Source organism: Drosophila gunungcola, unplaced genomic scaffold (genome assembly GCF_025200985.1).
Source record: "Drosophila gunungcola strain Sukarami unplaced genomic scaffold, Dgunungcola_SK_2 000168F, whole genome shotgun sequence".
NCBI lineage: Eukaryota > Metazoa > Arthropoda > Insecta > Diptera > Drosophilidae > Drosophila > Drosophila gunungcola.
Window position 1 is genome coordinate 39,703 of NW_026453329.1, and position 26,915 is coordinate 66,617.

General features: G+C 40.3%; 4 protein-coding genes across 5 annotated transcripts; 2 read left to right on the forward strand and 2 right to left on the reverse strand.

Moving 5' to 3' along the window:
- The first annotated feature begins 363 nt into the window (after nt 1-363).
- Nucleotides 364-3,101, forward strand: LOC128265880 (uncharacterized). The gene is made up of 5 exons (XM_053002095.1): nt 364-676; nt 732-1,228; nt 1,295-2,085; nt 2,228-2,418; nt 2,481-3,101. Coding segments are annotated over exons 1-5 (1,593 nt in total). The 5' UTR covers nt 364-674; the 3' UTR covers nt 2,593-3,101.
- A 177-nt stretch (nt 3,102-3,278) lies between these two features.
- LOC128265881 (alanine--glyoxylate aminotransferase 2, mitochondrial) lies at nt 3,279-15,897 on the forward strand. 2 transcript variants are annotated; one of them, XM_053002096.1, is made up of 4 exons: nt 3,279-3,482; nt 9,688-10,012; nt 11,317-12,391; nt 14,703-15,897. In XM_053002096.1, exons 1-4 carry the CDS (start codon nt 3,461-3,463, stop codon nt 14,835-14,837), a joined length of 1,557 nt encoding a protein of 518 aa, XP_052858056.1. In that variant the 5' UTR covers nt 3,279-3,460; the 3' UTR covers nt 14,838-15,897. The 2 variants fall into 2 exon arrangements, with proteins under 2 accessions (XP_052858056.1, XP_052858057.1); XM_053002097.1 differs by lacking the exon at nt 14,703-15,897 and adding an exon at nt 12,591-12,892.
- LOC128265882 (transmembrane protein 64) lies at nt 14,846-26,012 on the reverse strand. The gene is made up of 4 exons (XM_053002098.1): nt 24,977-26,012; nt 18,074-18,197; nt 17,736-17,897; nt 14,846-15,368 (listed from the first exon to the last, which is right to left on the reverse strand). Exons 1-4 carry the CDS (start codon nt 25,657-25,659, stop codon nt 15,255-15,257), a joined length of 1,083 nt encoding a protein of 360 aa, XP_052858058.1. The 5' UTR covers nt 25,660-26,012; the 3' UTR covers nt 14,846-15,254.
- On the reverse strand, nt 20,266-22,299 carry LOC128265883 (xaa-Pro aminopeptidase 3). Its single transcript, XM_053002099.1, is given in 2 exon segments — nt 20,266-20,881; nt 20,883-22,299. Coding segments are annotated over 2 exon segments (1,608 nt in total). The 5' UTR covers nt 22,284-22,299; the 3' UTR covers nt 20,266-20,674.
- Nucleotides 26,013-26,915: the final 903 nt, after the last annotated feature.

A 26,915-nucleotide genomic window follows, 5' to 3' on the forward strand; every position in this document is an offset into this window, starting at 1 on the left:
TACAACTCTTTTAAAGCCTAGTACTCAGATCGACGAAAACCGTTGGCCGCCTATGAGAGATCGTCGACGGAAAAAATACTAGAAATGTGCAGAGCGTTGCCAGACGTCTGGGATGAACTCTCGAGGAACATTTGTCCGGCCCTGGCGAAAAGAATACAAAATTTAATCATTGGTGTTGTGGGATTTGAAATTGCAAGCGAAATGGAGGGAATAACGACAAAAAAGACGAAAAAGCCCCATATCTGCCACTATTCCAATGCTAAATTAAATGTTGGTGTCGTTTTGCTCTCTCAATTTAATTTGTTTGTCAACAAGCCCAGCTGATTGACAGTATGATCGAAGCACCCAAACTCGGGTGAACTCAGAAAACTTCGGTCTCACTAGGAAAAATAAAATTTTTTCGCTGTCGAAACTGTTTTTCGATCTGAGTACTGGCTATAAGCGGCTGTGTGCAGACGCTATTAACTTTGGTATAAATAAACTATTTATAATGAGGTACTTGTGTTACCGTTAAAAATAAAGCCTATGTGGAGTTAAACTTTTAGTTAAAAATAAGTTGTACAAATGATGATAATTACAAAAACATGCAAGTATTGCAATAGGGTGGCAACGCCGTTGTGAAAAATATCCTATTTTTGCCCGCTTCAGCAAAGAAGCAAAAGAACTTGGCAAAAATGTAAGTAACTTGAATATTTTTTGGTTGAAATGAACTAAACAATGCTAGCTTCCAGGGTTAAACATAGGACAGCAGCACAAGACGACGACGTCACCGCGTCCACAAGCGGCACGGGATCGGGAGCAGCCGCCTCGTCCTCGTTCTCCTTTAAGCACTTTCTAAGCAGCACGGGCACTGTAACGGCTCCGACCAGCACGGTGACCTCAGCCGCCGTGCAGACGTCCACGGGCGCCCGGCCCAAGGTGCCCCAGTCTGCCTCCGCCTCGCACATGCAGCCGCCGGATGTGAACGGCAGCAGTGCCTCCTCCAGGATGAAGCGGTCTCCGCGCTTCAGCTCCTTCGACTCGCAGGCGAGTCTGGCTGAGTACGCAGCCTGCGGGGGAGGCCCCACCAGCAGCAGCGGCAGCGGCGGACCCCAGCATCGCTTGAGGCCGGACTTGCGGCTGGGCCACGACGCCGTGCAGGACGCACTGGACAACGACGACGATGACCACGTGGCGCTGGCCGAGGTGCGCAACACGGGCAGGCACTACGACAAGCGAATGGATGACGGTGAGTGCTCGCGACGGATTCCAGCTTGGACTTTAACTAACCGGCAATCGCTTCCTGCGCGGACAGATATTTTCCCATCAGCCGCTTCCAACCAGCAACCCGCCAGTGGTACGCGCTACGTGCCGCGCTCCTACTCCAACTACGAGATGCCACCCCACGTGCAATGCTCCTCGTCCTCGCCGCGCCGTCGGCCGGCTGGAAACCGCGACCAACGCCCCACCCTTCTAGTGCTGTCCTCCAGCCCCAAGATGAAGCTTGACCTGCCGCTGGACGCGTGCAATGCAGTGAGTGGCGGGGCCAGTGGTGGCGCTGCAGCAGCGGCCGGCCTGCCGGACTTTGTGCAGGATCACCTGCCAGACGCTTGGTGCGGCGGGCAAGACCCCCTCCCTAGCTCGCCCCCCAACTCACCCCTGGGTGCGGCGGAGGCGGCGAGTGGAGCAGTGGGACTGCTGCCGTCAGCACTGTCCAACGCTGTCGCGCTTCCTGGTCCGCCCAGCGAGCCAGCCGCCGGGTCCACTGCCAAAATGCTGCCCGACTTCCTGTCGGACGGCCCCATAATTCACTCGTCTCAGCGACTGGCCGACGTGGCTATCGGTCTGCCCTCCAATTCCATTGACTCGCCTCCCCAGGAGGCGGTCGGCACGTTGCAGCTGTCGTCACTGCGCCAGGAGAACGAGCGCCTGCAACGGGAGCTTCAGGAGGCTCGTGCGGAACTTAACGTCCAGACCAGGCGGGCTAGCGACTTTGAACAGCAGCTGCTGCATCTTTCTGAGGCCGCAAGGCGACGGGAGGCGGCAGCCACGACGACCAACACACAGACCACGCAGCATTTGAGGCGCCAGTTGGCTCAATTAGAGGTGAGAGCCTGTGTGCACACATTTCTCGTCAAAAGCTTATTTCATTATGCCAACATTTACTCAATTTAAACGATCTCAGGAAGATTAATTGAGTTTTGTAAGCCTTGATTTATTTTATTACATTCTCCTTTATCTTTTTCAGGCGCAGCTTAGCACCTTAAGAGGCGGCGCCGGCAACTCTGATTGCGCCGCAGGAGGAGTTCCTGCGGCGACTCCTGACAGAGGCAGCAAAAGCACCTCAAGCAGCGGGAGCAGCGCCACGCGACCGTCCAGAACGCACCATTTGTCAAGGGATCTTCTTCGTGCCGCCGACACCGCTGAGCAGAACCTGAGGTAAGCCAGATTAAGAATTGTGGTGTAACCTGACTGACCGCACGACTGCGCATTCCTTGCAGGCAACTACTGACTGGCGTGGATAACTTGCGCCAGATGGCGGCCAACTTGGAACAGCCGTCGCAGCCACCAACAACGCCCCGAAGTCCCGATTTGTACACCGAATTTAACTGAACCGCCCGGGATGGTCTCTTGGAGAGACCGTTGTGCTCCTGCTCAGATCGGTTATTGATGTTTGTGTAATCATTGTAGCCCACGACGACGCGTAGAGCTTGTTTTTAGATGACCCCGCGAATGTTTTATATTTCCTTATAATATGTTGCATCGGGTTAAGTGATCAGGAGAGTCCGTAGGTATGGTGATGGGCCATGTGAGAATCAAAGCGCAAACTCGTGATGTTGGTTGATAAAGCATAATATATAATTCATACATGATAAATCAATATATGTAGCATATTGGAGGACCTACCTTATATCAACGGCTAATGTAAATTACACTGCAATGTTAAATGTCTGCCACCCTGAACTGCGCATTGAGTCCGGGATAGCGCCCCGCGCAGCAATTAATAAGGAGCTATAAAAGCGATATATTTTTTGTTAAAAACAAAGGATTACCTGTGCACTTTAGTAGTTTGTGCTTCAGTACATAGCAAACAAGAATTGAAATAAATTACTATGAGACAACCAGCTGTTAACCCACTGTGTGATACTCCCCCTCCCCCCAGCGCTTTCTCAACCGACCTTGGGCTGCGGCTGGCAAAGGAGAGTGCTTTTCCGCAGCCTTGACTTAGCTCTTCAATCTGAAATCGTCGTCCGAAGCTTTCCCTTGGGCGAGCTTTCTCCGCTGGCACTGGAATAGAAATCGTATTCTCCGATCAGTGGTTCTACCGACGACGTTATATGCGGACGACTGGCGTAGATCGCACTGCTTTGATTCGAGTGCGAGTAGAAGTGCTGTTCAAATCAAAATAGTAAATACCTAAAATATATGTGTATCAAGAGGTGATCACAGAACAGCATAAGATTGGAAACTGAACCCAGAAATGATGTCTAAGCGATTATTGGGTGAGTTTACTGCAGGATACAACGACGACAAAGGTCCATTTGTCGACTACACTTCTCTGCCCATGCAATATTGTATATATGTCCCTGTTTTTGGAAATTTAAATTGAGTGTTTGTTGATTTACCGTCTGAATATTTATTAGAAATATAGGCTGATCACGGCTTGCAGATGTGAAAATATAGTGTGGACATTTCCAAAGCACTTAAACTTTTGTAAGGGCAAATATTAAATACATATTTTTTGAGAATCGGCAGATTATTTTTAAAATCAGGAGCATGGAAAGATACATTAAGACAGTATTTTTAGTTAGTGAAAAACTAATCAGAGAGGTATATACGTGCTTATAACGCTTGGCCCGTGTTGGGTCGAGTTTGGTGTACGCGCAGATAAGAGAGATAAGCGAGAGTTGATAATTTGACAGGTGGCAGGCTGATAATCCGGAGCTGCTGCCAAGCGCACTAAGAAGTCGTGTGGCCTAGGCTGTCCGCAGGGGACCAGTTGTTATCAGCTCAAATGGGTACAGCTGCTCAGTACTAATAAAAGACTCCATTGCCTTTCATTGCACATTTAAGGCTACATACAAATGCACTTTTTTTTTGTAAATCTTTACGAAAACACCAATATATAATTTCTTTACAGTTCAGGGCACAGGCTTAAACGCACGTGTGCGAGTGCAGCTTCAGGTTCTGTTTGAAATTAATTCCCTGAGTAATCACATTTTGTCTAAGAAATTGCGCTTCAGTTTATAAACAATATCAGGAGCACAACCTTTAGTAGAGTAAAATAATACTGTGACTCCATCCCACAACACAGGAACGCAAAATCTAACTTTTTAAAATTGGATGTTTCTGAGTAAAAGACCCATACAAAGTTACGTCCCATCAGCTAAGGGTTACCGCGTAAAAACAAGCATACGAAAACTCGATGCTTGACGACATATTTTATTATATAGCCCATATAATTGAAGTTACTTATCTAATCTTTTTTTTGCTGAGAAACACTCTTAGCATAAAAAAACAAGAAAGAACGATATAGTCCAGTTCCCCGACTTTTAGATACCCGTTACCTAGCTATATTCCCCCACAAAAAATGGGAGGTTGGGTGGCACCACCTGTCGTACTGCATAGCCAACACTAGAAGCAAAGAGCACGCAGCACTCCCACCGCCCGCTAACAGTTCTTTTGTTTTGTCTCCCTACATAAGCGAGCACCGGCAGAGCAGCGGCGGCAGAGGACTTAATAACTTAATTTCTTAAATAATAACTCAATTTAAAAAATTTTTGAGTCTACAGATAGATGATCAAAACACACCCACAACGTCTAATAGCTAAGGCCTAACATGTGTCTGAGTGACGTGACAGACTTTCGCAATTTGTGTTAGAGTGGGCGTGACTCCGTTTTGAAATAAACTTGCGCAGCGTAAGAATTACTGGAATCTGCAATTAAAATCCCAAATCGTAAGCTTTTATAGTTTTCGAGATCTCGACGTTCATTCGGACGGACAGTCGGATAGACATACGGACATGGCAAATTGCCTTGCCTATATAGTGTGTTAAAGTTGTTTCCGATACCCAATTTTCTGAACCTTGCATAACATTTTGCTTTAAAATTTTAAATATCCAAATTTATTCATAATACCGTATATAAAATTCAATCGGCCCCCTCACATCCTCCATGCTTTGCTGTTTTCGGAATTTGGTTTGCTCCACGCAAACATCTTCCCGTCGGACCCAAGTAAGCTAAATTTAATTTCGTCAGTAAATAGAACCTTCAATTAGAAAATTTCAATAGGAAAAGTAAATTTCTGAGTTAACAAAGTATTATATTACCGTCTTCCAGAATTCTCCTGTTTGCAGCAAATATTCCTTTGCAAATTTAACTCGGTACTTTTTGTTTGGTACTTTTTGTTCTGCCATGGTAATCAAACGTATGTAAATTATTATTACGTACAGTATACAAGCAAACATCTCAATCAGTTCCGCTTCTTTTTGCAGACGGTATAAACTTCAGCTTCCCCAAGTTCGTTTCATTTCATGTTTAAAGAAATTGTCAGTTCTTTTGCGGTCTGTGCGGTGTGAGCCTCGCTTTATTTCTTTTAAGACTGATAGCGGTCATTTAATATATTTTTTCAGTTAACTGCCGAAGATCCACAGTGTAGTGATTTTCGATTGGAGCCATTCTCGTACAAAAATCAAAAGTTTAGCAGAAAATTCTAGTAAAACAATTGTTATTTTATTAATCACTGTGGATGGAAACCGTGCGCAAGAAGACTACTATATTTAGCCGTAATATTCGTAGTCAGCAAAGAATTTTACGGTCTTAATAAATAATATAACAATCAAAATGTATCGCTTTTATAAGTGTTTGTGCATACTAAGAGTTTTAGAAAGTCATTTGGTTTTGTGGAAATGGGGGTAAAAGTGCGAGAAATTTTGATTCCTATATTGGAGCTTTTGGGGCCGGTGGAGCAAAAAGTCGTATTTTTATGGCATGATTGTATTCTGGCTTTAAATACGCGTCCGACTACACTTTAATTACCGATTACCCGATAATCCATTAAAAAGATATTCAAAAAACAAGATTTCGACATCATTTTTAATATGAGAACGTTTTTCCTTTATGGTTTGTATGATCGTATTAAAGCGATACGCTAATTTAGCGGAAAAACGGTTAAAAAGTTAGATTTCAAACGCCCACAAATTCCAAACTGCTAAAGCTATGGTTACGTGCTATATCATTATGGACGACAGTACACGTAGTGACGATCTGCTTAGGAGACTATGCTGATGTGATGGTCCGATCGTAACGAGCAATACACCAATCGAAACGAATAAGTAATAAAATAAATTGGATCAGGAGAATAATAAATAAATAATAAATAAAAATAAGAATAAAATAATTGGATCAGGAGAAAGGGCGGTGAAAGTGATTTACTAAACATTTTTTTAAGTAGAGTTCCTGTGAAATTTTACACTTTTTTAACACAGTTTACATTTTATTAAAAAGTTTTCATCGTCGTTTGTCAGTACCAAACAATTTAAAGGACTTGTTTTAAAACTTTGGAATAATTTTTTTTGTGTTGAGCAGTTCGTTAAAAAAAGTTTTTTTTAAATTTTTTTTAGCGGGAAATCGCTAAAAATACCTAACGCTGCACGGCTTTAACTTCTAAACTAGTTAAGCTACAGACAAGTGATATATGTCATTAAAATGGTGATTACTGGTGGATCAGTAATCAGTGATCAAGTTTGTTCTGCTGAACAATTATAATACATTACGCACTAATTTATTACGTTATGCTTGTTTTGTTTGTTTTTATTTTTTTTTGTTTAGATTCTGATTTTTCTGTTAATCCTTATCGATGTTTATACCATAGATATGGATAGCAGATATGTATGATCAGTGATCATACGCGTTCAGCAGAACTATTGTAAGAAATCCATCAGTGATCAGTAATCATGTTGTCCTTTTAATACATTCGGTCCGCTTCATCCAGGTATTTTGCCTACACAGGCATTTTTTATTTCAGCGTGACGAATAGGAACATTTAAAAAGTGTATTTATTTAGTCGAATGCTTATTAAATTTTCGTCACAGAATTTGATATCAAATATTTTATATGTTTAAGGTGCGATCGTCACGACTTTTTTATCTCGTTATACCCTTGCAGAGGGTATTATAATTTCAGTCAGAAGTTTGCAACGCAGTGAAGGAGACGTTTCCGACCCTATAAAGTATATATATATTTTTGATCAGCATCACTAGTAGAGTCGATCTAGCCATGTCCGTCTGTCCGTCCGTCCGTTTATATGCAAACTGGTCTCTCTGTTTTAAAGCTACCTGCATGAAACTTTTCCAAAAGTTGTCTTTCTATTGCAGGTAGTATATAAGTCGGAACGAGCCGGATCGGACGACTATAGCATATAGCTCCCATAGGAACAATCGGAAAAATAAATGAAAAAAATTATAACTTTGCTGTTTTTTAATTTTTTGTTTAGTTCTTCGAGATATAGTAAAGGTGTAATATTTCAGAATTACGGTTTAAATTTCATCAAAATCGGACGACTATAGCATATAGCTCCCATAGGAACAATCGGAAAAATAAATGAAAAAAAATTATAACTTTTCTGTTTTTTAATTTTTTGTTTAGTTCTTCGACATATAGCAATGTTTAATTATTTCAGAATTATGGTATAAATTTTATCAAAATCGGACGTCTATAGCATATAGCTCCCATAGAAATAATAAAAATACATAAAATAACTATCTAATAATTGAGCTGCAAATCATCATAGTTTCAATGTTTTTTTTTAGCACATACTCAAGTAAATCATAATTTAAATGTTTTCAAAAGTATTTAATTAATGCAATAGCTGCAAGGGTATATGAACTTCGGCTTGCCGAAGTTTGCTTTCCTTCTTGTTTTTGTTTGATATCAGAATTTTTTGTTTAAAATATAGTAAAGTACCTAATATTGTGACCATGGTTTTTATAAAAAAATGTTTCCCTATGCTTCAGTACTAATTTTGTTTTCGCAAGACTTTAAAGCTTAAGTAACAAAAAAGGAAGCAAGCTTCGGCAAGTTTAAGTTTATATACCCTTGCAATTATTCCAAAAACAAAATTTTTTTTAAAATAACAATATTTCGATTTTTATTTTTAATGTGTTTTACAATCAGCTTTTTGATATAGTGGTTTGATTTTAATAAAATTAGAACCGTACTTCTAAAACAATAAACCTATACTTTGTATAGAAGTATATTCAAATTTTTTTTTCATATAATGACAAAGTCGTCCGATCCTGCTCGTTTCAACTTCTACTTATAGTTTCAAAACTGATGGGCTAGTTTGCGTAGAAACGAGTGGACAAACAATCAAAAAAAACAAACAAACAAAGATCGACTCTCCATATGATGCTGTCAAGGTCGGGAATGTGTCCTTCTAACTTAAATTAAAATACCATTTGTAAGGATATAAAAATTTACGAGAAAGTTATCCCTATAGAACATTAAAATTTGAACAACTTCGTTGTTTTTAAGAAATTTGCTTATTGAAAGGTAAACAATCCCAGATTAGTTGTTCGCGCCAATCACATGTTCGAGTAGCATCAAGCTGAATGTGCCAATAAAATCAGGCACGTTCAAAAAGTTCACTAATGCGTCTATGGAATGAGGCTGTTGTTCGCAAACAATAGGAACGACCCTTGGTCATCAAAAATAGGATGTTTACAAACAGGACCTGTAACGGCTGTTTGGTGAAACGGCTGTTTGACAATTTCAGCACGAAAACACGTTTAGGTAACACCCAAATTATTAAATTTTATAAAATTTAAGCTTGTACAAAATTTTTTTCCACACTCGAGAGTAAAAAATGTGGTTTTTAATAACATTGTTTTTTTCAGCACACGTTCGAAATTTTAAAAATGTGTTGAATTAATGTACACTGATATTATAGACCACATGTAAATGAATTTTATCACATTAGTTTTTACGGAGCTTAGTATTGTTTCGCTAACTGTAAATTATTGTAAAGAAACTATGAAAAGTAATTGCGAGAAAATTCAGATAATTTTTGGATGTCCTTCTACTCCTCCTTCTACTTGCGCTTTTAAAATTCCCAATTGGTTCTTCTGCGCCATGTACCATGCACACATAAGTCAGACAAAAATAAAGACACAATCATTTAGGTTTATTGATTTCATTCCACAATACAATTTTGTATTTTTAAATTTAATTGGATTTACATAACATTCGGTAAACTAAACCAATAAAAATGGTAAAGAATTTATTTTTTGGTGAGGGCTAAAGTTTATTGCCCTGGAACACCCCTTTGTTAAGCACGCTTAAGTACGCAAATTTCACATGCGTCGTCGCTTGCTATTAAATGGTCAGTGAACTGATAAATTGAAAGTGTTCAGACTTAAGGACAAAAGTCTCTTGTTAAAATACTATCAACGCGTAAGTTTTTTAATTTGTTGACATATCCTAGACCAGCAATAGTTCCCTAAAGAAGATAACCGAATCACGCAATGCTTAATGATATTTACATACTCTCAAGCAAATGGATGGCCTTTAGAGTATTTCCAGGTCCACGTGGTTATTATAATATTCTTTTTCTTTGTTTTCTATAAAAATGTACACACATTTAGTCATTCTTATGCATATACCTACTATACAAATATGACTGCTATAAACCTACACTTTTCTTTCCAGCTCATACCAGTCGGGTCCTTCCCCGCACCTTGGTCCGCAGCAGCTCCAGCTCAACACTGCGCTCGAAGGCTGCGCCCGCCGCGATGAACCAGGTGCAGAGTGAGATGCCCGAGTGCGGTCATCGTCCTGTGGCCTACGAAGGATCCAGCTATGAGCAGATCCTCAAGACGCGACGCAACCACCTGACACCCAACCTGCTAGCGCACTTCAAAAAACCGCTGGTGATCCATACGGGCCACATGCAGTGGCTGTACGATCACGAGGGACGGCGCTACCTGGATATGTTTGGCGGAATTGTCACTGTGTCTGTGGGACATTGTCACCCGTAAGCAACAGAAGTTTTTCATTTTCACAGAAAAAAACAAAAGCTATAAGGGACCATTTACTTTTATTAATATACTACTTGTTATGTATTGTGTTATGTAATCTAGCCGTATTCACACGAGAAAGAACGTTTATTCCTTTCAGCCAAACTCGGTCGTTCGTATGAGAACTATAGGTAACAAACCAAAAGCCCTTTTTATAGGGGAAAGCAAATCGTTAGGTTATCACTGTGGGTGGCAGTCCAAAGAGTGACGAATCGCACGGAGAGTTTGCGGAGGAGACCACTATAAAAATAGTCGGATCAACTTGAATGGGTGGCGGTGAAGAGTGGGTTTCCCACGGTCCCGCGAACTTCCCTTCAACCTTTAATTTAATGACCATTTTGACTGTTTGTATAGAGTCAATCAAAAAATAATAGTACTAAAAACTTTTAGTACATAAACTCCATAAATTAAAAACAAGAAAGAACGCTATAGTTAAGTTTCCCGACTATTAGAAACCCGTTACTCAGCCACCCTAAGCATTTCCCCTACAAAACAATCATAGTTTATGTGGCGACATCTGTCGAAGGGCATAGCCAACACTAGAAGCTAAGAGCGTGCAGCACCTCTACCCCTCCGCTAACAGTTCTGTAATTCTCTCTCTTTCTCTCATCTGCTAGCAGCGGCAGAACAGCGGCCGCTCAGTGGCTAAGCAGCGGCAGAGGGTCGGCAGAGAACTTATAAACCCCATGACTACTACAATAAAATAACAGCTCGAATTTAAAAATGTTTGGGTTTGCCGACAGATATGAACGAAACGCACACACTACAATCAACCCCAACCTTCTAATGTGCCTCAGAGTGACGGTACATACTTTCACGATTTGCGGGCGTTAAAGTGGGCGTGGCTCCGTTTTTAAACTTGCGTTGCTTAGGAAACGCTAGAATCGGCATGCCAAATCCCAAATCTCTAGCTATTATAGTTTCCGAGATCTTAACGTTCATACAGACAAACAGACGGACATGACTAGATCAACGCGGCTATTGATTCTGATCAAGAATATACATACATATATACTTTATGGGTTCTGAAAAGCTTTCGTTTACTTGTTACATACTTTTCAACGAATACAATATACCCTTTTACACTACGAGTAACGGGTATAAAAATTACATTGCAGTCGGAAATATCTAATTTATTTGAAGGGAAGTGAGGGGTCCGAACATGGATACTTCGTGCCCCGATTTCCCCTTTTACCTTCCAGTTTACCGGTTTATTAAAGAGTTCCCCACTGCCACTAATACCAATTGCATCCATCTCTAGGAAAGTGAACCAGGCGCTGAACGAGCAGACCGCCAAGCTGTGGCACACGACCAACATCTACATGCACCCGAAGATTCACGAGTACGCCGAGCGGCTGGTGGCCAAGTTCCCAGGGAACCTGAAGAGCGTTTGCTTCGTGAACTCCGGCTCGGAGGCCAACGACCTGGCCATGCTGATGGCGCGCCTGCACACAGGCAACCAGGACATCCTCTCCTTCCGCAACGCCTACCACGGCATGTCGCCGTACACCATGGGACTGACGGCGCACTCCACCTGGCGCTTCCCGTTGCCGGGGGTCAACAACGGGTTGGTGCACGTGATGAATCCCGACCCCTACCAGGGCATTTGGGGCGGCTCATCCTGCCGGGACTCGCCCGTGCAGACGACGCGCGACTGCCAGTGCCGGGATGGCTGCCAGGCGGGCGACGCCTACTACAACGAGCTGGAGGAAACCTTCAAGTACTCGTTGCCGCGCGGCAAGGTGGCGGCGATGTTCGCCGAGTCCATCCAGGGGGTCGGCGGCACGGTGCAGTTCCCCAAGGGCTACCTAAAGCGGGCAGCCGCACTGGTCAGGGCGAACGGTGGACTTTTCGTGGCCGACGAGGTGCAGACGGGCTTCGGACGCACCGGCGAGCACTTCTGGGGCTTCGAGGGCCACGACTATGTGCCCGACATAGTCACCATGGCCAAGGGCATTGGCAACGGCTTTCCACTGGCCGCCGTGGTCACCACGCCCGAAATCGCCGCCTCCCTGGGCCAGGCTCTGCACTTCAACACCTACGGTGGCAACCCGATGGCCAGTGCCGTGGGAATCGCCGTGCTGGACGTGATTGAGGAGGAGCAGCTGCAGCGCAACTCGCTGGAGGTGGGCACCTTCTTCCTGAAGGGTCTGGCCGAGCTGCAGGAGCGCTTCGAGATCGTCGGAGATGTGCGGGGCAAGGGCCTGATGATCGGCGTGGAGCTGGTGGGCAATCGCGAGAAACGCACCCCGCTGGCCACGCCACACGTACTGGAGATCTGGGAGAAGTGCAAGGATCTGGGCGTGCTCTTCGGACGCGGAGGCCTCCATGGAAACGTAAGTGTCAACTTTTCGTTGGGCTGAGTGCATCCTCATCTGGGCTCTTCTGTCCTCGTTCGGGCACATCTGACTAACAAGAAACCGACCTCGGCTAAAGAGCCTCCAGGCGAGATGGTCCTCCCTGGTGGCTTTTTCTTCGAGCGCATCATCAACTCCTCCTGTTTCTATCTGTGCATCCTTTCGTGCATTTCCACAGGTTCTGCGCATCAAGCCGCCCATGTGCATCAATCGGGCTGACGCGAAGTTCGCCGTGGATGTGCTGGCCCGGGCCATTACCGAGTCCCTGCCACATCAAGAATAATTACGAGGATCCGAGTTGAGAAGAGGAGTACAGACAAGAGATAGCGTTTCAAAGGTCTCGGATGGTCTCGGCTGCATTTATTAATCGATTCAATTAGACGAGTCTCTTTCGTGGCTATAGAATAATTGAATCCATTATATTTCGCTTGTTAAACGTTGAAAAGAATTGGTTGTTATATAACCGAAAAGTTGATCGAACGTGAATGTTTTTGCAATAGGAAACAGTGTGGAAGGAGATATAATATCTTTATATGTAGATATATATCACTATATCACTACGGCAGTACATGTGTGCATAGGAGACTACTATATAAAGCCGCAGAATTGAAAATCTGCTATAATGGTCCGATCGTAAAGTAATAAACCAATACACCAAAGGTATCGCTAAAAGAAAAGAAAAGGACCAAGACTTTAGAAAATTGATTTGGTTCAGGAGAAAAAGTAGTGAAAGTGCCCTACTAAGATTTTGTATTATTGGGACTCCCAATTTGAAAGCTTTTGGGCCCAGTTTAAAATTGGTTGTATATACGCGTCGAATGACAGCCGATTTGCTTAAATTCGATGCTCCGTTCAAAATTTATTCAAAAAATACTTTTTTTTTGTATATTTTAAAATTAACATTTTTGAGGTTCTGTTTGACAGTTTCAAAAAATTGTAAGGACTTATTTTTAAAATCCTGGAATAATTTTTCTTGTGTTGGGCAGGTCGTTTCAAAAAAAGTCTGTTCTACGACTTTGCTAAACTCTGCACGCCCATAACTAGTTAAGCTACAGTCAAGTGCCATATGTCGTTTAAAAGGTCAAATGCTAATTCCACTGCCTTAACATAATTGGTCTAAATAAAATAGTCTTAGAATTATTTAACTTTTTTTTTAAACTCATTTTTGCAATTTTATTAAATTACTAAAGATTTTTGTTTTATTTTTTCATATATGGCCCTTGAAATTACTATAATATATATTATATAAAACATGTATCTTTCTAAAAAATCTTTTTCGAAAGTTTCCCAGTTCAGAGCAGCTACGGCTGCCCAGACTAGTATGGAATTTCGCTGAAGAATATTTAATTTTTGAAATAGCTGCAAGGGTATATAAACATCGGCTTGTCGAAGCTTGCTTCCTTCCTTGTGTTATATGTTTTTATTGGCATTTTGAGAATATACAAAAATTTAAAAAACCCAAAATTCTGAGAGATACTGGCCGGTCCCATTCGACCGCCTATAGAAAAAAATCGGTGCGTCCTGGCTAACATAATTTGTAGAGATCGGAAAAAAATATTGAAACAAATTCTTCACCTAAAAAAAGTAACAAAATGGCGTCGACTTGAAAACAGAAAATGTTTTTACCCAATCTTTTCGACCTTTTCGAATATTTTAAAAATACTTATAATAAAAATTTTTTTAAGTTCGAGACAAGATATATACATAATTTCAAAGAAATCGGTTCGTGTCAACCACCTCAAAAAACGTAAGTTCGAGAAAAACGCGTTTAAAGTTTAGGAAAAATTTATAATGGCTTGGACACAAGTCGGCTGCATCTCCTAAAATAATTCGAGTTTTAAAAATCTTTTAAGGATCATATATTTAAAAGTCTAAAAATTCAAAATATGCAAAAAAATAAAATGAGTCTACCACTAAGTTAACATGGTCGGTCACTTACTCCCAATACACTAGAATATAAAATATTGTGGTAATAATTGTAAAGTTTATTTTCTTTTGACGTCTGCATGAAGTCAATCAATTATGTTTCTTAGTTTGGTATATTTTTATATATTATTTTATATCAGCTAACTTTTTATTATTTACTTACATATGTACGTTTTTACTCCTACTAATTTGCATGAACAAACACTCCAAATTCAGTTTCCTGACGAATTCGATAAATGAAAAACATCAATGTTAAATGTCCGATTTTGTGGTTTTCTGTTACACGTACTACAGACAGGTCATGTGTCATGAACAGGGAAATTTTCAAACTAATTCGCCATATTTGTGCCCTGTTCCTCTTCAGGTGCTGAGCTTGAGGCCTCCTCTGTGCCTTTGCATCGGAGATGTGGAATTCGCCCTAGAGACATTGGAGGCAGCCTTTAAGTTTCACATGAGCAAAAGCCCTCGCAGCTGGAGAATCAGCCAAAGGACGAGATAGGATAACAATTGTACTTCAGAGCTCATTTATTCACTTTGCTTACAAGCTAGTAATTAAACAACGATATAGAGCAGCATTATGACCAAAAATCGATTCCAAAAGTGAGCGATTTTTGAGCGAGGCTTTGACTTAGTTGTATTTATCCTTAGTTGTAAAAATTAAATTGTGATGTGGATCATGGTCGTTACCCTAAGGCGCGGTTTTTGAGGGAAACGTACGTGTGAACGAAATCCTTTAACATAAAAACTGCTTAAAATAGCGTAATGTTTGGTTTGAGCATAATATAAAAACAAAAAACACGAAAATCGCCTTTGCTTAAAAAAGCTAATGCAAAAATGCAGTCAGTCCAGGAGATTCACTTGTGATGGGGAAGCTCTCGTGTTTCACATGGGGGAACTCCATTCAATGTGGCTCCTGCTAAACTTGTATGTCATGGTGCTTTTCTTCGTTGTCAGCGACTAGCAGCGTCTCTGACAGTTCCTTCCTCGCCTTTTGAACAACCCAAAACATCAGGACCACGCCACAAATGACCTTTAAAGAGACAAAAGTTAGGAATAATTTTGTATCACTTTTACTATTTGCTACTGCATCTAATTTTAATGTGTATATTAGTGCAAAAGAAATGAAGTGGAAAGGACCGCTAAAACCGGAGATATAAAGCTTCATTCATAGGGCATTTTGTGAAATTTGTCGTTTTTTTTCAAAACTTTACAAAACAATAATGTTTTTATACCCTTGCAGAGGGTATTATAATTTCAGTCGGAAGTTTGCAACGCCGTGAAGGAGACATTTCCGACCCTGTAAAGTATATATATTCTTGATCAGCATCACTAGTAGGGTCGATCTAGCCATGTCCGTCTGTCCGTCTGTCAGTCTGTCCGTCTGTCCGTCCGTATTTACGCAAACTAGTCTCTCAGTTTTAAAGCTATCTGAATGAAACTTTCCCAAAAGTTGTCTTTCTATTGCAGGTCGTATATAAGTCGGAACGAGCCGGATCGGACGACTATAGCATATAGCTCCCATAGGAACAATCGAAAAAATAAATAAGAAAAAATTAAAATTTTGCTGTTTTTTAATTTTGTTTTTAGTTCTTCGACATATAGTAATGGTTAAATAATTCAGAATTACGGTTTAAATTTCATCAAAATTGGACGACTATATCATAAAGCTCCCATAGGAACAATCGGAAAAAAAATACAAACAAAATTATAACTTTGCTGTTTTTTATTTTTTTTTTTGTAGTTCTTCGACATATGGTAATGGTTAAATAATTTAGAATTACGTTTTAAATTTCATCAAAATCGGACGACTATATCATATAGCTCCCATAGGAACAATCGATAAAAAAATACAACAAAAATAATAGCTTTGCTGTTTTTTAATTTTTTTTTTAGTTCTTGACATATAGTAATGGTTAAATATTTTAGACTTACGGTTTAAATTACAACAAAATCGGACGACTATATCATACAGCTCCCATAGAAATAATAAAAATATATAAAATAACTATCTAATAATTGAGCTGCAAATCATCATAGCTTCAATGTTTTTAAACATATACGCAAGTAAATCATAACTTTAATGTTTTCAAAAATATTTAATTCTTGCAATATCTGCAAGGGTATATGAACTTCGGCTTGCCGAAGTTTGCTTTTTTTTTTGTTTTGCCAAATTTTGGTTCACGTTTAGACTATCTGTAAACAACATTTTCGACAAATCAAAAATTTAAACATTTTTTTTTATCAAAATCTATTTGGTTTGTAAGATAATGTTAGGGTAAATTTGGATTTGAATTTGGAGTATATCGCGAAACTGCAAGCAATGCAATACAGGTCAAGTTTTCCCTTTTTTCTTACATTTTTTTTGTTTGCGGTATTCAATAAAAACAAGAAAACAAGCAAACTTGGGCAAGCTGAAGTTCATATACCCTTGCAGCTATTTCAAAAATTAAATATTCTTGAAAACTTTAAAATTTTGATTTAATGCGTATCAGTTTAAAAGCATTGAAGCTATGATGATCTGCAGCTCAATTATTCAATAGTTCCTATGTCAGCTATTCGGTATCGTTTTACCATTAAAAGCGTAAATCAAAAAGAATATTTAAAAAAAATTACAAAATAGAAAAGTTACATTCAAAAAAAAAAATTATTTTTATTGTTTTCATGGGAGCTTTATGATATAGTCGTCCGATTTTGATCAAATTGATACCGTAATTCTCAAATATTTAGCCATTATTATATGTCGAAGAACTAAAAAAAAATTTCAAAACAACAAAGTTATTATTTATTTATTTATGTTTCCGATTGTTCCTATGGGAGCTATATGTTATAGTCGTCCGACTTGTGTTCTACCTGCAATATACCCTTGCAGAGGGTATTGTAATTTCAGTCAGAAGTTTGCAACGCAGGAGACATCTCCGACCCTATAAAGTATATATATTCTTGATCACATTCACAAGGAGAGTCGATCTAGCCATGTCCGTCTGTCCGTCCGTCTGTCCGTCCGTTTCTACGCGAACTTGTCTCTCAATTTTAAAGCTATCTGCTTGAATTTTTCCCAAAAGTTCTCTTTCTATTGCAGGTAGTACATAAGTCGGAACGAGCCGGATCGGACGACTATATCATATACATAGCTCCCGTAGAAACAATCGGAAAAAATTGATGTTTATAAGCATATACGCAAATAGTTTAAAAGTTTTCAAGAATATTTAATTTTTGGAATTGCTGCAAGGTTATATGAACTCCGGCTTGCCGAAGCTTGCTTCTTTTCTTGTGGATGTATACTTTATAAGCAACAACATTATCTCGTCCTAGTTTGGAGATCTGGGCACCATTTCATTACATTCAGTTGCCCGCCACCAAATACCAATTACTAATATTAAAGTGACGAGCCACTTACCTCAAAGATAAAGCTAATATATCCCGTCAGCTTGGTATTATTATCATTGAGCACTTCGTGCATGGACCTTAGCGTGGAGCCCAAGTAAACATTGATAATTTGGGCTGGCAGCAGCCCAATCATTGTGGCCACATGGTAGTCTTTCGTATTAATGGAACTGATCTGCGAAAATAATTATCTGTTGTAAGCAGTGATTTCTTAAACGATTATGTAATTATACAATGAAAGGGCGTTTGAAAATGTCATAGTTTACAATGCAAACATCCATAAATAATAAAGGATTCTCCAAATGAGTCCTTTCCGTTTGAATTGCTCAGATGAGCCTTTGCATGACTTACTCCGAATATCACATTCTGTACTCCGAAGGGAATGGGTGTAAGTCGTGTAAAGAGCACGACCCTAAATGCCTTTGGTCCAGATATCACGCGGAGAATAGCTCGCCCCGTGTCATTTTTGATTAGCCTGTAAAAAGAATGAAAATAAACGGACACATTAGATCACTATGAACGGCAGTACATATATTGACGATGAGCACCGGTAAGCATGCGCAAGGAGACTATTATATATAGCCGCAATATTCGAAGTCAGCTAAGAATAGTACGATCTTAATACATGATATAGCAACCAAAAGATATCACTTTTATAAGAGTTTGTGCATACTAAGCGATTTATATAGTCTTTTGGTTTCCGAGAAATGGGGGTGCAAATTTTGTATTACTTATATAACATGGTTGTATTCTGGCATTAAACACGCGTCCCACGACACAACAAATATCTAAATCCGATACTCCGTTAAAAAGATATTTAATAAACAAAACAGATACAGCATTTTTAAAATGGGAACGTGTTTCCGTTTTTGGTTTGTATGTGCGTACCAAAGCGATGTTTTATGGTCCTGAAACCAATTTTACTGTATTAAGCAGCTCGAGCTGAAAAACTTATGTTCTAACACATTTTGGAAAATATCCTGGTTTGGCGGTAAATCATAAAAAAATATAGATTTCACACGCCCACAACTTTATTATCGTGACGATCGCACCTTCAACTCCAAAAACATCTGATATCACATTGTGTGACAACTATTTTTTATTTACCAAAAAAAATTACTTTATTTTTATTTAATTTGTTTTTTAATCGACATGCTTTGAAATGGGTTAGTAACAAGACTGATTTAGTTGTGCAGCTTTGTGTGAATAGTAATTAAATAAAAATAAAGAATTTTTTTTTGGTAAAATAAAAAAAAATCGTCACAAAATGTGATATTAGAAGTTTTTGGAGTTGAAGGTGCGATCGTCACGTTAATTTTACCTCGTCAAGAGGTGTTTTTGTTTGATATATAAAATATAGTCATAAACACATTAACGTTTTATAGAGTCAAGGTCCTCATATCTATGTTTGCGGTTGTCTACCGTTCGGCAGTTTATTAGTCTACGGTACCCTATAAAAAAATTGGTGTGCAAGTCTATCATCACTGTGGACGGTCGTCAACGTAGTGTAAGTGAACCTTTTTCGCCTCTTGTCTTGGCAATAATTGGAAATAAATAATCTTACTTTTGGAGGGAGTAGTAATATAATTGACAAAATACCCTGGGACAGTGAAACCCACTTTCATAATTAAGGGAAGTGTTAAAATGTACCGTTATCAGCTTTTGCTGTATGCATTTAAGTCTTACAGTCTCGCCTGATAAGGCAACGAAAAGCCACTGTCTGATAGATTGGTGGTGTCTTAAGCAACCCAAACGGAGGATGAATCAATGAGTACAATGACTAGCCCCGGGTTTTAGGTGACTTCGTATCGTTCGTCTAAATGTGTATACTTATTCACCACATTTTATTTGAAATGAAATAAAAACCACGTGTTAAACCTTTATCATATACGTAAAACTTTAATTTTAGTTATAGTTTTTGAAATAAAGTTTCCATTTGGAAAATGTTTGTTGGGTCCATAGATATAGACGAACGGTAACATATAGAAAATAACTGGCCTCTACTCTACAATGTCTCTAAAGAGTGGGCGGGATCAGATTTGAAATAAACTTGGGCTATTGCCAGAATCTACAATTTAAATAACAAATCTGATAGTTTCCGAGATCTTAACGTTTATTAAAAATTGTAAAGTTCAATTTAAAACCACAGGTATCTTTAATATTTACAAGTAGTTAACAGTTTTACTATTACCATTACCATAGGGAAAACTGATTTTGCAAAATGCTAATTTTACGATTTTTCATTCTGCTAAAGTTTTCTAACCGAAAAAGAAACCGACTAAAAAAACCCTTAGTTAGAGGAATATAAATACTTTCTAAATACAAATAAAGATGTTGTCCCGCTCGCGCTGTCATTCGCTTTGCTGGATTTTTGAGCCAAACTTTTTATACCCTTTACTCGTAGAGTAAAAAGTTTTAAGGTCGGAGGTTCCATTTTTACATTAAAAAATCAGCTTATTATTGCCTGTTAAAATAAAAAAAATGTTAATAAAAAACGTTTGTTTGTCCGAAAGTGTTTACTGTTTAAAGGATGCGATAAAAATTTTATTTAGATCGGACCGTATTTTTTGAGTTACGTTACGCACCGACTGGAAAAACGTAGTGTTGAGTAAAAAGCGTCTCTAAATTTTTTAGTCCGATTGAGACGAACTTTTCACAGGATATTTCTGAGATGTTTTACTTTTATATACAACATTTGCAAAAACAAAATTTGTTTTAAGTTGCAAACCATTTTGCCCCCTTACCATTAAAGAAATGGGTTTAGCAAAAATAGATTTTTAGCTATTACAAGGAAGTAATCACTTATAATCCGAAGTCTTACTATAACAAATCGTTTTTTAATATCTACAAACATCACATAAATATATATTGTCGATGGTACACACATTGATATCCACAAGATAACTGGTGATGGCCTTTTCAGCGCGGCAGTTCGTGAACAATTTCTTTTTTTCAGTTTCCCTCAGCGAGGTCATTCAGCTGGAGCTTATCATTTGATCCGCCCTGACCACCGTCTTCCCACAATCGTGGCGATCTGACTCGGCTGGCAGGTGAGCATACGGCCTCAATTGCCTGCCGCTCGCTGGGACAGCGGGCAGTGAGCACCTCTACGGAGTAGTCATCCCGTATGTGAAGGGTGTCGCCCAGCTGACAGAGCAGTGCCCCTAAACTCGGGATACGCCTGACAGCAGTCGTCGGGAATGGAGATGGACAGGCGCAGCGACACCACGTTTCCGGGTGCGAATGGGTAGTCGAGCAGTCTCCGACTGGTGTCCCGACTATCTAGGCCCACGTGCGAGACGACAATTGGCGTACAGTTGTACTTGCGGGCCACCTCGACAGTCTCGGCTGCACTCCTGTTGCCTTGGGGCAAGATCCGGAGCTCCCTAAGGTGTCGCGCCAGAAGGATTAAATATGCGGCATGCAGTTCCAGAGGTGTGCGAACTGTACCCTCATTTCCAGTGGACTGTATCAACGAGCACAGATCGCGGCGAATGTCCAGCAGTGCACCGTACAGCATTTTCTGGGGAGGCGTGAACCGGCCCGAACTGGGCCAGCACCTGGCCAATGCGCCTTGGTAGCCTCCGTACTGGCAGCCAGCATCCATTTGCCACAGCCCATTGGCGTCCAAGCCGCAGGTCACTGCCGACACGTTTGGATGGGCGTGTCGCATACGGCACTTGTAGTCGAAGGATGTAGCCAGCTCTTTTGGATTGCGATGGTGCTGGGCTATCAGCTCCGCCATGGATTCGGCGGCAATTGCGTTAGCCCGCCGCAGGGCACTCTGCTCCCGGGGGGTCTTAAAGGTGCGTGTGTACTGGAGGATGTACCGGGGGTTACCTAGAGTTTTGTTGGCCTCCACGGCCACCTCTTTCACTATCCGGCTGACTGGATTCGAGGGCTCGAAAAAGTGCCACAGTTCGGGAGTTTGATCCCTTAGCAACCAAAGCAAACTTTTCTTAAGCATGGTTAGGGGTAGCACATCGTCCACGTGGTGCATATGGCTATAAATCGTGGACAGCTGGGAGTCAACTTCCTCGGAAAGGAAGAGCAGCGCGCCAGCCTTTCGCTTCCGGCTGCGATGGAGTACCAGGGCTGCTCCTGGCCTCAAGCAGTCGCAGAGATAGAGAAACTCGCATTTCTGCCGCAAAGGACATCTGCGGAGTGAGTCGACCCCGGCCACCACCAGAACGTGTGCAAACATCCGGTTTTTCCTCTGGGGCTCCTTAAACGCGTCCTTTGCCTGCATATAGGCATTAAGATCCTCCAAGGCCATGGATCGGTGCAGGTCGATCTCTTCGGGCACCATGACTGCACTGGGCATCGGATCGTTGTGGAGGTACTCGGCCATTGTGGGGAACTGGCCTCCGGGGGAGTCTCGGGAGAACCTTTCGATCAGGTCGGGCACTGGGAGCGGTTGAATTCTTTTAGCGAACTCGGAGGACGGGACCGTTGGCAGTACCAGGTGGACATCACTCCGATCCGAAGCGGCCAATGCGGCACACTGACGACGCACACCAAGCCATGTAAAATACTTAAAATTTCGAACGGATCGTAGCATTGGAGAATCAAAGGAAGCACACTGGGCAGAGGGGACTATATGGACTATAGTTGGTCGGAGACTGTTGTACGATGGAGTGCCTGATCTCCGTAAAAACGTATTTTGTAAAACACGAAACACTCACTTTTCCCAATACAATTTTAAATCGTACAGGGCGACCTCTAAAGCACAGCTATAGTGACTATCCCTTGACATAAACCCAAAATCATATTTTTTATGTTCTTATAAAAAAGTTTCCAACCAAATTTAAGCACAATTTTACCTTTCCTGTCATCAAAAATATGGGAATATGTTTTTAAATTCGAAGCCATTTTATTACGAAATCTAGAATTTAAGAACGTTTGCCGTTTTTATGGAAGCTTATCTAATTCTGGTTCACCATATTTTCTAGAAACAATTGCATTCACACAGAAATCTTCTCAGTTGATATTTGTATGTTAAGTTTTTACCACCTCATATCGAACAAAAGATTAACTTGTTGACGCTTTTTATACCCTTGCAGAGGGTATTATAATTTCAGTCAGAAGTTTGCAACGCAGTGAAGGAGACATGTCCGACCCTATAAAGTATATATATATCTTGATCAGCATCACTAGGAGAGTCGATCTAGCCATGTCCGTCTGTCCGTCCGTTTCTACGCAAACTAGTCTCTCAGTTTTAAAGCTTATCTGCATGAAACAAAAGTCGGAACGAGCCGGATCGGATGACTATAGCATATATCTCCCATAGGAACAATCAGATAAATAAACGAAAAAAAAATTATAAGTATTGTACTATTAGTTCTTTAAGTAAATGTAGACTATATTATTACCAAACAAAAACACCTCATAACGAGGTAAAATGTCGTGACGATCGCACTTTTAACATACAAAATTTCTGATATAAAATTTTGCTACGCATTTAAATAAATAGGCACTTTTTATTGCATCTATGGTGATTTTCACTTCAATTATTTGATATGATATCGTTTTCCGATTTTCATAACATTTTATGCGTACATAGTTCTAAATTATTTAACCCAAAATATTACAAAAAAAAATTAAAAATTAGAGAAGTTACAAATTTAAAATTTTTTTTGGTTATTTTTCGGTTCTTCTAGGTTGCGTAGAAACGGACGTACGGCCGGACAGACAATAACTAATCACCTGCAAATTGAAAAAAAATTAATTTTAAAATTTGAACTGCTAACTTTTTTCACATCGATTGTTCCAATAAATTTAAAAGGCACAGTCGACCGGTTTTAATGAAATCAAAAGCCAGTTCTGTTGGCTTTGATCAAATAATACAAATAAATAATAATAATAAATGATATAGCAATCGAAAGGAAGTTTTAGAAAGTTTAAATGGGAGTGAAAGTGCGAACAAATTTTGTCCTTATATTGGAACTGTTGGGGCCGGAGCAGCATTAAACCTTTTGTGGCACTGCTGTATTTTGGCATTAATTACGTGTGTAATGACACCTCGGTCATCTCAATTTGATTATCCGTTCAAAAGAAATTCAACAAATACGAATTTTAGAGCATTTTTGTCCGCTTGTTTGTTTGCACGGTGAAATTTTTGATTTAGAACCTCAAAACCCCTTTAATGTTGTAAATAAAAAGCTTTGTTGGAGCGCGACGAATAACAAAATTGTAAAATGTGTATTTATTAAGTTGAATGCTTAATAATTTTTCGTCACATAATTTAATATCAGAATTGTTGTGCGTCGTAGGTGCGATCGGCATATTTTTTTTACCTCCTTAAGATATGTTTTTGTTTGTATCAAATATGGGCATTTCCAGGAAAAAGTCATCCAAGCCCCAAAAAGTAAACGTTACAAAATTTTTGTGTTGGTAAGTAAAATATTAAATAAACACTCAAATATTGATAAACGATTTCATTGGAGTCCATTCCTTCCGGTTCCACTAAGATATCCGACTTTGAAACAGAAGCAACATTTTGTTTAATTTTCGTTTAGTTGGTATGTCTTCTGTGGAAAACATTGAAGCTATGAAGATTTTTAGGTCAATGATTCGATCGTCCCTATGACAGCTATTTGTAATCGATTTCCGATTTTAATAAAAGTAAAAGCGTAATTCTAAAATTCAATTCAATTTTTTTGTAATTTTCCGATTTTTTCCATAGGAGCTATATGCTATAGTAGGCAGATTTTATTGAAATTTAAACCGTAATTTTGAAACATTAAACTAATACTATGTTAAAAAGAACAAAAAAAAACAAAGTTTTATTTTTCTTCATTTCTTTTTCTTTGTTTCTATTAGAGCTATATGCTATAGTCGTCTGATGCAGATCGTCTCGACTTATATACTACCTGCAATAAAAAGACAACTTTTGGGAAAGTTTCATGCTGATAGCTTTAAGACTGAGAGACTAGTTTGCGTAGAAACGGACGGTCAGACGGACAGACGGACATGGCTAGATTGACTCTCCTAGTGTTGCTGATCAAGAATATATATACTTTATAGGGTTGGAAATGTCTCCTTCACTGCGTTGGAAACTTCTGACTGAAATTATAACACCCTTTCAAAGGGTACAGTAACCACTTTTTCACAATAAATTCTTAAAAGTTGTACCTGCTTTTTCGATTTTTGAACTAAATACGTCTTCTCAAATGACACGATTGTTTAGATAACTAAAAATATCAAGTCTTAGACATGATACTTGCAAGACGTGTATTTTGACAAAGCACTTACCTTTGCACGGGAATGCGGTGCCGGCAGCTGCGAATCGTGGCATGGGCTACGGCAATGCCGAGGTTGGCGCCTAGAATCACGGTGAACCAGCCACGCAGGCAACCGAACAGGTAACCGGCGGTGACGAGCAGGACGAAGTAGCCCACCACCACGGGGAAGCTGACGAGGGCGAAAAGCGCCATGTACACGGCGAAGGTCAGCCAGGGGTTCTGCATCTCGATCCAGAAGAGGAGCTGGCGGGCGTAGTCCCGCGTCGCCCAGCCGACGAAGATAAGGGCGGCCAGGATGCAGGCGGGCACCAGGCAGCCGAGGTACCAGTTTCGGGTGAGGAAGCCGTGGGCGCGCCCCCACCAAGAGTAGCGCATCCGACTGCGGAGCAGGGAGGTGGAGCGGGTGGCCCTACGACTGGGGGTGTTGCTGGCGAGGAAGGGCTCGCACTCACTGCCCTCCGAGGAGTCCAGGGCCAGCAAGGCGGCGGAGGAGGCATCGGACTGGCTGGTTGGACAGCTGGGCAGTGGGTCAACCTCCAGTCCGCTGGAACAGCTGACCTTGATCAGCTGTGCGGAGGCAAGCGCTGAGGGGGCGGGAACTGGCTTCTGCATATTGCTGTTGTTGCTCGCATATCCGTACGTGTTGTTGTTGTTGTTGCAACAGCTGTTCGTCCCGAAGTCCGTCGACGACATGGCCAGGATTTACATTTAAATTTACAGTTGTCTCTGGCACTACCTTTCTCCGTTTTCTCTTTCACTTAGCGCTACGAAATTTCACTTATGCGCACCCGCATCCGCGCTAAAACAGATGCTTTGGAATTTACTGGTGGGTGTGAATTAGGTGAAACATTTGGCAAGGCAACCGAGTGCCAGAAACCGTTGTTTTTATTGTCTTAATTCAATTGAAATAAGTGTTTTTTTATATTTATTTATTAAGTAACTTCCTATCTGTAACAGCAGGAATTTCTTTGGTTGTCCCGTGTGAACGGGTAATCACTAAATTTATTACGCTTTTGTTGTTTTTATATGTGGCTCAACAAACTAGAGGTGGAGAAACATCGATGCCAACATCGATATCATCGATGATTTTAAAACATCGGGTTTGTCGATGTTTGGCGGGGCAACATCAATGTTTTTCCATCTCTATTCTGCCGCAATTATGTTAGGAAAACGATGATTTAACAGAGGAATGTTACGAAATTGACGATCTAACATAAATCGACGTTACAAAATCGACATTTTTGAATTTTGAACTTCGAACAAACCCGATTCCGGCTCCATGCTAGAGGAGAGTTTTGGAGCTGGCAGCAGCTCTTTTTGCCGTTTCGTTTGGCGGGCAACATCGATGTTTTCAATCTCCAACTACGGGCAAGAAAGACCTGTAATTGAAAGTATGAAAATATATTTAATCTTTTCACTACAATATTGTCTTACAATTTTGTGTTCTATTGGTGGAGGTAAATACATTCCTGAAAAGTAAGTTGTATTAATAAAGGCTGTATTTATTTGGGTATGCTTTGACTTGTCCGCATTTGCGTACATTACATGTAGTTGCAGCCTTTAAATATATCTAGCAACATCAAAGTTATTTGAAAATTTTGAGGATCCGGGACCAAAAAGGAAGCGAAAAGTTTCGATATGTAAAAAACAAACCTTCTCGACCATATAGACCATATACCATAGAAATATATTTTATATAAGTATGGAAAAAGCCAAAATTTAACTGCATCGGAGATATTTGTTGCAATACAGCAATGACTATGCTCGCAAACGATTATGAAATATGATAGATGTCGATGTCTATTCATTTAGTCGTGTTGTGGAAGAAGGGTTTATAGGAGCTGTTCAGATTAGCAGTGAAAACATTTGTCAAAAATCCCAACTGTTTCCCACGAATGGACTGTGTGGAAAAAAGGTATTAAACCGTTTTTATTTGCTTCGATAATTAA